We start from the raw sequence: 12,239 nt of genomic DNA, 5'->3' as shown, positions 1-12,239 counted from the left end.
TCTATTCCAGATCTCGCGAGAGAAACAAGTAACCAGCTCACTCTTCCAGATCTCGCGAGAGAAAGAAAGTAACCAGCTCTAAATATGACCATATATTTATACATTGTATGTATTTACTCTAACCAACTATGAATGATATAACATATATACAATGTGCTTCTGTCAGCAGCTACACTTTTCTTAACTAAGAGTTTCCCGCTTGTCTCCAACCCTTCCCCCATGCATTCCTGAGCTAAGATAAAAGGTGTGTGCCTCACCGACACTCTCCTGTAAACAGACGGCCTTTGTCTTTTGAGGCCTCCAATAAATAGTCCAAAAAAAAAAAAAAAGGTATACTCTGAACATTTCTTATTAAATAGATTATTACATCGTAAAACAACAGAAACTTTACTTCTGCTTGTCCTTATGTCCCTGCAAGATGATGTTACGTTTTGGACGCATGGCTGCAATGGTTGCATACTTGCCAACCTTGAGATCTCCGATTTCGGGAGGTGGGGGGTGGGGTGGGGGGCGTGGTTGGGGTTGTGGTTAAGATATATATATATATATATATATATATATATATATATATATATATATATATATATATATATATATATAAGAAATACTTGACTTTCAGTGAATTCTAGCTATATATATATATATATATATATATATATATATATATATATATATATATATATTTTATCACACACACACATATATATATATATATATATATATATATATATAAGAGAAATTTCAGAACACACACATTATACAAATATACATTTTAAAATAAATAAGAAAACGGGAGCTCTAATTTGGGAGTCTGTATTAGGATCAGAAGTTCTTATATAAACATTGCGCACTCACGTCGCCTTTTTGTATTGATTACTGCAGCTTCATTCACAAATACAAACTACAACTCACAAACACTTTAGAGTTAGGCTCCACCATCAGAATGTGTACTTAAACTTATAAAGATCACATGGATATTATTCAGTGAGTTGATTCACCAAAACTAACCTGTTATACAGGAGGAAAAAGCACACAGGATGTTTCAATTGTTCACAGACTGGTCGCACTCATCAGAATGACAAGACACTTCCGGTCTGCAGGTGATAGCATTCAATTGGGAAGAAACGCCTTACTGCCCCCTACTGACCAATGTGAATACTGATAAATGTGTAATGACAGCTCCAAAAACGAATTCAAACCACAAAATAAAATAAATAAATCAACACAAAAATGTGACACATTACTCAGGTGCGCCTGTATTTCGGGAGATTTTCGGGAGAAAATTTGTCCCGGGAGGATTTCGGGAGAGGCGCTGAATTTCGGGAGTCTCCCGGAAAATCCGGGACGGTTGGCAAGTATGCAATGGTTGTGATCTCTCGGATGCGGAATTTTACACCAGTAAAACCAGCAAACCAGTAATTATAGTCTGCAAATTGTGTTGTTGTTGAATGATATTTATCTGATTTAAAGTCAGATACAGTTTATATACTTGTCTGTCTATCTGTGTTGGAGCGGCGATGAGGTGGCGACTTGTCCAGGGTGGACACCGCCTTCCGCCCGAATGCAGCTGAGATAGGCTCCAGCACCCCCCGCGACCCCGAAAGAGACACGCGGTAGATAAATGGATGGATGGATCATTTGTTGTCGTGCTTTTTTGTGTAGACACCATGAAAACATACATTTAGAATGAATCGTTCATGACTTGCCCATCACTATGACTCTTTGGCCCCGCCCCTAAGTGACGCATGCGTGGAGCATATGCGCTTTGAAGCAAAGTCCTCCTTGACTCCACACACGCTTCTAAGCCTCGGCACATCTCCTCACATCGCTACTAACTACACTTTATTCATCCTCCGTGTCAGGATAAACTCCACTCGTCTCAGTCAACTTTGGACATTATTAGGCCCGCTTAGCTTGCCAGTTGTTTTAGCGCGCTAGTTAGCTTAGCTTGTTAGCCGCTAACAAAGAGAGGCGGAAGTGATCAAAATACATCGCTTAGTTAAGATCAAGTGTGGGTGTAAAGTGTTGTGATTGTGTGAAAATGTGTGAAAGAACGATAGCAGAGTACAAAGAGGAACTTTCTCGGACAAAAAAAGAGAACAAAAGACTACGTCAACTACTGGACGCTGTTTTCAAGAAACCTCAAGTTGTGTTACACAGAACAGGTTTGTTTACTTCTTACTCTCACATGTTTACTAACTTTATATTTCATCATTAACATGAACATGACGTGATTAATAGGTGTACTCAGACACATGATTGGTATTGTGTTGTAACAAACGGTTCAAGTTACCTCAGAGTATTATGTAAGGAGGAGGAGTTTTGTCCCTCCAGAGTTGCCGTAGGGCTGTGACGTAAGATGTCTATGAGTGTGGGTTGTTGTAGAAGGTGTGTAAAGATAACATTAAAGAAGTGGTGGCGACCGGACCTGCTCTAATGTCTCCCGTTTATTATTTTATTAGATAGGTACACAGAATATGCGAACCCAGGACCCTCGGCTACATTGTTATTAATGTGATTATCAGACAGCAGTCATTTCCATTAGATAATGTTCAAATATAGGTGATTTGGCACACTTATAATTAAAATAACAAAAATAATGTTGTTTTTCATCATATATGTACTAGTATTGTATATGTGGATGGGGGCCCTGCTTTGGAAATAATGTGTACCCCTTTCAGAGATCACATTTAGTTCCACTTCAAACATTCACATGATCCACAATGAGATGAGATGGTATAAAGTGAACAGTTCTGGAACTTTCTAACTGGGGGGAAAAAACGGGATCTCGTTGGAAGCGCGATGTATGAGCAGACACCTCAGAAAATACTTGGATTTCCAAGTACCACCATCATGAACAACATTAAAATACAGTAGCATAGTAGGCCTTAATTATTCATTAAAAACAAGGAAGACACGTTATTTAACAAGTAAATGTAATATTTTTAGTTACTGTAACATTACACACAGTTTGAACAGTAACACTGTGTTTGCATGTAGGAAAATAAAACACTGTACTTAAATAATGAAATTATATTTGGCGTACCACTAGTCCAGGGGTCGGCAACCCGCGGCTCTTTAGCGCCGCCCTAGTGGCTCTCTGGAACTGTTTCAAAAATGTATGAAAAATAGAAAAAGATGAGGAATTTTTTTTTATTTTTTATTTTAATATGGTTTCTGTAGGAGGACAACCATGACACAAACCTCCCTAATTGTTATAAAGCACACTGTTTATATTAAACATGCTTCACTAATTCGAGTATTTGGCGAGTGCCGTTTTGTCCTACTAAATTTGGCGGTCCTTGAACTCACCGTAGTATGTTTACATGTATAACGTTCTCCGACTTTCTAGGACGTGTTTTATGCCACTTCTTTTTCTGTCTCATTTTGTCCACCAAACTTTAAACGTTGTGCATGAATGCACAAAGGTGAGTTTTGTTGATGTTATTGACTTGTGTGGAGTGCTAATCAGACATATTTGGTCACTGCATGACTGCAAGCTAATCGATGCTAACATGCTATTTAGGCTAGCTATATGTACATATTGCATCATTATGCCTCATTTTTAGCTATATTTGAGCTCATTTAGTTTCCTTTAAGTCCTCTTAATTCAATTTGTATCTCATGACACACTATCTGTATGTAATATGGCTTTTAATTTTTTGAGGCTCCAGACAAATTTGTTTTTGTATTTTTGGTCCAATATGGCTCTTTCAACATTTTGGGTTGCCGACCCCTGGTCTAGGTGATGCCCGCGTACCACTAGTGGTACACGTACCACAGTTTTAGAATCCCTGCACGGTCGGTTCAGGAAGACATGATCAATGCACGCGTGCACAAAGACAACGTCACTTCCTTTTTACTTGTTTTATGTCAGTTATGTTCCTGCATGTTGTCACTACCATAGTTTGCTTTTATGTCATCTTTATTTGAATAACAATGCCACATAAAAGATGACATGCTGTTCATTTAAAATAAGTAAGTGGCTTGTTTAAAAAAAAAAAATCAACATTTTAATAAATAAATCACATGATGGGAGTCAGTGGCGCCCCCTTACGTCATTCATTGCAATGACAGAAGAGTGAAAGTGATTGAAATTGTGGCCATAATACTCCCTCATTTTTTACATCTACCCCTTGTTCATGTTTGTATTATTGTTCCCTTTTACTCCCATGTAAGCTGGTTTTTATACAAAACATTAATAAAATATTCAAATACCACAGAAAGTGACGTTTCAAAAGCACCTTTGTAAAAACAATTGTAAGTCCAGGAAGTGACGTAGTCTTCCGGTACCTATGGAGTAGTGACATTGACCACCACCACCGGAATATGTTTTATTTATTTCATTACAGCACGTCCCCTAAACGTTCAAACATCATCGACACGATTGAACACAGCATCCAGCAGTGGAAACGTGGCTTTATTTACTATCAAGTTCCTATTTTTAATTGTTGAAATGAAATCAGCAGTGACGGGCTAGTTGTTTTGATAGCGGCTAAATTAGCATGTCGCGATATTTGTACATGGGATCACGTCTGCGCCGAGTGGATGCGCAGAGGGTTGAAACAGCGCTTGTGTCTTCTTCCTTACGTTGACTTGAACATCATTATCCAGCACCATCTGCTGGTCACATTGTGTACCACAGTCACTTGAACTGCATGTCATGACACCTACTAACTATAACTCGTATGTCACTCAAAAGTGCAGATTTTAACCATTGCAATCATTTATATAGTTTGAAAACATCCAGCAGGCAGCATTTAAATGTTAATTATGTAGTATTATCCCCAGGTAGCAAAGTTAATTGCCTTTTTTGTGCTGTTTTGCAAGACCCGTGTCACGTGACTTCAAACTTGACACCTCATTGGCTGCTTCTGAGACAGGCTCGATGGTTTTAGTCTTTTAACGGAAGTGAGTCTTACTTTTTGAAGCAGCACATTTTTCAGCACTGCATTTTTTTAACTGAATTTTTATGCACTGAATTTTCAACTAACTGTATCGTTTCGGATCGAAAAGCATTCTAAAAAAATAAAAGATCATTCCTGAATCCAAATACACAAAAACAGGTACCAACAAGAAAGAAAAGTAGGTTTTGTATTATAGGATCCCAACCTAAGAGGGGTTTTGAGACAAGAAAAAAATAAAAGCCTTGAAATTAATATAAGAAAAGTCCAATTAAATCTCCAATGTTCTGTAAAAAACATTGAAATTAAGTGCTCTGGTTTAAGAGGACACATTTAAATGTCAGCAGCAACATGAAATAACTGACTTTTAACTATGGTGTTTTTATAGGTGAACATTATTATAGGACATACACACAATAAACATTATTATAAGACATACACAAAATAAACATTATTATAGAACATACACACAATAAACATTATTATAGGACATGCCCACAATAAACATTATTATAGGATATACATACAAACATTATTATAGGACATAAACAAAATAAACATTATTATAGGACATACACACAATAAACATGATTATAGGCATCCACACAACAAACATTATTATGGGACATACACACAATAAACATGATTATAGGACATACACACAATAAACATTATTATAGGACATACACACAATCAACATGATTATAGGACATACACACAATAAACATGATTATAGGACATACACACAATAAACATTATTATAGGACATAAACACAAACATTATTATAGGACATAAACACAATAAACATGATTATAGGACATACACACAATAAACATGATTATAAGTCATACACACAATAAACATGATTATAGGACATACACATAATAAACATGATTATAAGACATACACACAATAAACATTATTATAGGACATACACACAAACATTATTATAGGACATAAACACAATAAACATGATTATAGGACATACACACAATAAACGTGATTATAGGACATACACACAATAAACATGATTATAGGATATACACACAATAAACATTATTATAGGACATACACATAATAAACATGATTATAAGATATACACACAATAAACATTATTATAGGACATAAACACAAACATTATTATAGGACATAAACACAATAAACATGATTATAGGACATACACACAATAAACATGATTATAAGTCATACACACAATAAACATGATTATAGGACATACACATAATAAACATGATTATAAGACATACACACAATAAACATTATTATAGGACATACACACAAACATTATTATAGGACATACACACAATAAACATTATTATAGGACATACACACAATAAACATTATTATAGGGCATACACACAAACATTATTATAGGACATAAACACAATAAACATTACTATAGGACATACACACAAACATTATTATAGGACATACACATAATAAACATGATTATAAGACATACGCACAATAAACATTATTATAGGACATACACACAATAAACATTATTAGAAGACATACACACAATAAACATTATTATAGGACATACACACAACCATTATTATAGGACATACACACAATAAACATGATTATAGGACATACACACAATAAACATGATTATAGGATATACACACAATAAACATGATTATAGGACATACACACAATAAACATGATTATAGGATATACACACAATAAACATGATTATAGGACATACACACAATAAAAAATATTATAGGACATACACACAATAAACATTATTATAGGGCATAAACACAATAAACATGATTATAGGACATACACACAATAAACATTATAATAGGACATACACACAAACATTATTATAGCACATACACACAAACATACACAAAATAAACATGATTATGGTATATACAAACAATAAACATTATTATAAACAAACATTATTTTATTTTGAGGCAGGGGCTCCAAAGCATCCATGCATATATATATATATATATATATATATATATATATATATATATATATATATATATATATATATATATATATATATATATATATATATATATATATATCCATTTCCTACCGCTTATATATATATATATATATATATATATATATATGTATGTACAGTATATGTATATATATACACAGTATATGTATATATTTATATATACATATACTATATATATATATATATATATATATATATATATATATATATATATATATATATATATATATATATATAATATACCGTATATTACCAAATAAACGTCCTTGGGCAAATAACCGCCCATGTCCTAATAGCCGCCCGGGGTCTGACCCCATTTTGTGAATTAACCACCTCTTCCTAATAACCGCCTATGTCCAAATAGCCGCCCATGGGCTGTTATTTGCATAATTTGGATTACAATGCTACTGGGGTTGCGTTTGCTGCAGTATTACCACTATAATTTCAAGACAGTTCATACGATAACTTGTTTTTCCTAAGTGCATGTAAAAGTACTGAATGCATTGTGTGACTGAGCAGAGATGGTGTGTTTGTCTTGCAGACGTCTGGGAAGAACATCTTCACCCTGAGCAACAGAAGTGGAGCTTCAGGATGGAGCCACAGCCCTCCCACATTAAGAAAGAAGAGGAATACCCATTGATCCCCCATTTTAAAAAGGAAGAGGAGGACCCACTGACACCCCATTTTAAAGAGGTGGTTCTACTGAGCCCTCACATTAAGGACGAAGAGGAAGATCCACTGACCCCTCACATTAAAGAGGAAGAGGAGGAACACAGCATCAGTCAGCAGGGAGAGCATCTTGAAGGACTGGAGGAGGTTGATGTCACCAAGATGCCAGTGACTGGTGTCCCTGTGAAGAGTGAAGGTGATGAGGTCAAAGGTGAGAGTGAGGAGAAGAGAGAGGCGGAGCCTCCAAGCAGCAGCTCAACTCAACACATGACAACAGAAGCTGATGGAGACCACTGTGGAGGATCACAAGCAGACAAGCTCTTAGCTCCACTATCAGATAGTGAGGACACAACGTCACACTCTCCTGACACTGATGATGAAGACTCTAAAGATGATAAGACATGTCACACTGACAACACACACTTCACATGTTCTCACTGTGACAAAACCTTTAAAACTCCTAGTAAATTGAAAAGTCACATGAGAACACACACTGGAGAAAAACCTTTTTCATGTTCAATCTGCGGTAAAGATCTTACTCGAAGGCCCAATTTCAAAGCACACATGAGAATACACACTGGAGAAAAACCATTTTCATGTGCAATCTGCGATAAAGATTTTACCCGAAGGCAATATTTGAAAGCACACATGAGAATACACACTGGAGAAAAACCTTTTTCCTGCTCAGAATGTGGTAAACGTTTTATACAAAATGCTTATTTGAAAATACACATGAGAACACACACTGGAGAAAAACCTTTTTCATGTTCAATCTGCGGTAAAGATTTTACTCAAAGGCCCAATTTCAAAGCACACATGAGAATACACACTGGAGAAAAACCTTTTTCATGTGCAATCTGCGATAAAGATTTTACCCGAAGGGAATATTTGAAAACACACATGAGAATACACACTGGAGAAAAACCTTTTTCCTGCTCAGAATGTGGTAAATGTTTTTTACAAAGTGCTTATTTGAAAACACACATGAGAACACACACTGGAGAAAAACCTTTTTCATGATCAATCTGCGGTAAAGATCTCAGTCGAAGGGACCTTTTCAAAGCACACATGAGAACACACACTGGAGAAAAACCTTTTTCATGTTCAATCTGCGGTAAACATTTTACTCGAAGGCAATATTTGAAAACACACATGAGAATACACACTGGAGAAAAACCTAAAGTTTAAAAGTACACATGAGAACACACACTGGTGAAAAACCTTTTTCATGTTCAATCTGCGGTAAAGATTTTACTCAAAGGCCCCATTTCAAAGCACACATGAGAACGCACTCTGGTGAAAAACCATACTCCTGTTCAAGCTGCAACAAAATCTTTCATCACCTAAACACTCTTACAGTACACATGAGAACACACACAGGAGAGAAAGTGTTGAGTTGCAGTGTGTGTGGTGAAAGATTCTCCTATAAGTACCAGTGTAAGAAACACAAGTGTGCTGGTGAGAACGGCAGCAGCAAATGAAGATGCACAACACAATTCATCCTCTGATCATATTACAGAAAAGAGCAGTGCGGATCATTCACAACGTTGGTTGGTCCCCAACCTTTTTGTTACTGCGGACCGGTCAACGCTCGAAAATTAGTCCTACGAACAAATATTTTCTTTTTTTTGTCGTAAAAAAACACAATCATGTGTGCTTACGGACTGTATCCCTGCAGACTGTATTGATATATATTGATATATAATGTAGGAACCACAATATTAATAACAGAAAGAAACAACCCTTTTGTGGGAATGAGTGTAAATGGGGGAGGGAGGTTTTTTGGGTTGGTGCACTAATTGTAAGTGTATCTTGTGTTTTTTATGTTGATTTAATAAACAAAAAAATGTTTAGTTTTTTTCATATTTTATTTTTATTTCTTGTGCGGCCCAGTACCAATCGATCTAGGGACCGGTACCGGGCCGCAGCCCGGTGGTTGGGGACCCCTGATTTAGAACATAACCTGTTCATGCAATCAAAGTTGCTCAAATTTGATGACCTTGTTAAATATAATACATTAATAATCTTATATAAAGCATTTAACAAATTATTGCCGCCTAATCTACAACGGGTTTTTTTATAAGACGAGTGCAGGCTCATAACTTGAGAGGCTTTGGATATTTCTTATTGCCGAGAGCTCAAACCACTCGTAAGCGTTTTTGTGTGTCTGTATGCGGAGTAAATCTATGGAACAAACTGGACTTACAACACAAGCAATGCCAAACTATTAATGGATTTAAACTATTATACAAACATGAGGTCTGGTTCAAATATAGAGATGAGGGTCTTTAAAGGGGAACATTATCATCAGACCTATGTAAGCGTCAATATATACCTTGATGTTACAGAAAAAAGACCATATATTTTTTTAACCGATTTCCAAACTCTAAATGGGTGAATTTTGGCCAATTAAACGCCTTTCTATTATTCGCTCTCGGAGCGATGACGTCACAACGTGACGTCACATCGGGAAGCAATCCGCCATTTTCTCACTTTCGTCGGTGTGTTGTCGGAGGGTGTAACAACACGAACAGCAAGAAATTGGACGAAATTTGTTCAAAATACGAGGGTGTGGGGAAAGCCGACAAAATGGTCAGTCGTTTGTTCCGCACACTTTACCGACGAAAGCTATGCTACGACAGAGATGGCAAGAATGTGTGGATATCCTGCGACACTCAAAGCAGATGCATTTCCAACGATAAAGTCAAAGAAATCTGCCGCCAGACCCCCATTGAATCTGCCGGAGTGTGTGAGCAATTCAGGGACAAAGGACCTCGGTAGCACGGCAAGCAATGGCGGCAGTTTGTTCCCGCAGACGAGCGAGCTAAACCCCCTGGATGTCTTGGCTCACACCGTCCCTTATGCCACCGAAGATGATCAAGAGAAGAATATCGACCCTAGCTTCCCTGGCCTGCTGACATCAACTCCAAAACTGGACAGATCAGCTTTCAGGAAAAGAGAGCGGATGAGGGTATGTCTACAGAATATATTAATTGATGAAAACTGGGCTGTCTGCACTCTCAAAGTGCATGTTGTTGCCAAATGTATTTCATATGCTGTAAACCTAGTTCATAGTTGTTAGTTTCCTTTAATGCCAAACAAAGACATACCAATCGTTGGTTAGAAGGCGATCGCCAAATTCGTCCTCGCTTTCTCCCGTGTCGCTGGCTGTCGTGTCGTTTTCGTCGGTTTCGCTTGCATACGGTTCAAACCGATATGGCTCAATAGCTTCAGTTTCTTCTTCAATTTCGTTTTCGCTACCTGCCTCCACACTACAACCATCCATTTCAGTACATGCGCAATCTGTTGAATCGCTTAAGCCGCTGAAATCCGAGTCTGAATCCGAGCTAATGTCGCTATAGCTTGCTGTTCTATGCGCCATGTTTGTTTGTGTTGGCATCACTGTGTGATGTCACAGGAAAATGGACGGGTGGTTAAAATCAGGCACTTTGAAGCTTTCTTTCGGGATATTGCGTGATGAGTAAAATTTTGAAAAAAACTTCGAAAAATAAAATAAGCCACTGGGAACTGATTTTTAATGGTTTTAACCCTTCTGAAATTGTGATAATGTTCCCCTTTAACATGTGCTCAATGTTTCCTTACCATTAATGCTATGCTGTCTATTACCATTGTTGGTATATTCATTATTCCTACATTGTTGATACAAATTCTTGTTACAGTGTAATAATTATTGTTACCTGTGGTAATGCCACTATGACACAACATCTGTATTATAATCCTTGAACAAAGTAAGAGTGAAACTCATGTGAATAATCACTGAATGGAGAACTGGGGGTGGGATTAAATAAATTATCTTCTTCCCACTCCCTTTCAGGCAAAACTGGACAATCATGCATTACATACTATACATTACCTTTTGCACTATATTAATTTATATTATTATGCGTTGTCACCTTTGTACTTTTTTATGTCATTGCCTGAAATAAAAATAAAAAAATGAAATGAAGTCCATCGCTCACATGATCCCACGTCTGGACCCTGGAGCCCAGATACTAATACTTCTTGGACGCGACGTCCTTCAGGTCCATGAAGTCAGAGAGCAGCGTAACGGTCCTCATAGTGCCCCCTACGCCCAACGACTGGATCTTGGCTGGGTCGTCGTAGGGGATGTGTGTCTCGGGTCAGCCCACAAAGCGGCAGCTGTGACTTCCTACCATACCAGTGTGCTTGAAAATGGAAGACCATCTCTCCTCAATCCATGTCCCAACCAGCTTCAAGTCAAGGAAAGGTTCAGCTCCAAAGTACACAATACAACTTCTTCTCGCAGCCTTAAATTCAGCATCCCTGTCCTCGATGACAGCAACCTGGGCAACACGATCTTCCAGAGCACTAAGGATGATGATCAAGTAGGACTTTCCATCGAGGACCGAATGTTCCTGGATTTCATGAACAGAGAGATGACAATGGATGACACCAACAGCTGGGTGGGACCGCTTCCATTCAGATCTCCCCGTCAACGACTGCCAAACAATAGAGACCAAGTACTCAGCAGACTTACCACTCTTCGTCGCACCTTTGAAAGAAAGCCAAAGATGAAGGATGACTTCTTTGCCTTCATGCAGAACATCTTTGATCGCAACCATGCTGAGTTGGCACCGCCACTAGAGGAAGGAGGTGAGTGCTGGTACTTACCTAT

General features: G+C 37.3%; 1 protein-coding gene across 3 annotated transcripts in view; it reads left to right on the top strand.

The window, feature by feature from the left end:
• Nucleotides 1-1,786: 1,786 nt before the first annotated feature.
• The window catches only part of LOC133624001 (uncharacterized), a 270,822-nt gene continuing 260,369 nt past the window's right edge, over nt 1,787-12,239 (top strand). For 2 of the 3 annotated variants that reach the window (XM_072916174.1, XM_072916172.1), the window contains exon 1: nt 1,787-2,165. In XM_072916174.1, coding sequence (XP_072772275.1) covers nt 2,042-2,165 — 124 coding nt within the window. In that variant the 5' untranslated portion in view covers nt 1,787-2,041. Of the gene's footprint in view, nt 2,166-7,454; nt 9,019-12,239 lie in introns of those variants that run through there. The other variant, XM_072916176.1, reaches the window with a different exon arrangement.

The sequence above is a fragment of the Nerophis lumbriciformis genome, linkage group LG26, assembly GCF_033978685.3.
Source record: "Nerophis lumbriciformis linkage group LG26, RoL_Nlum_v2.1, whole genome shotgun sequence".
In the NCBI taxonomy this organism is placed as follows: Eukaryota; Metazoa; Chordata; class Actinopteri; order Syngnathiformes; family Syngnathidae; genus Nerophis; species Nerophis lumbriciformis.
The sequence above is the reverse complement of the archived record's forward strand: the minus strand, read 5'-3'. Positions and strand labels throughout refer to the sequence as shown.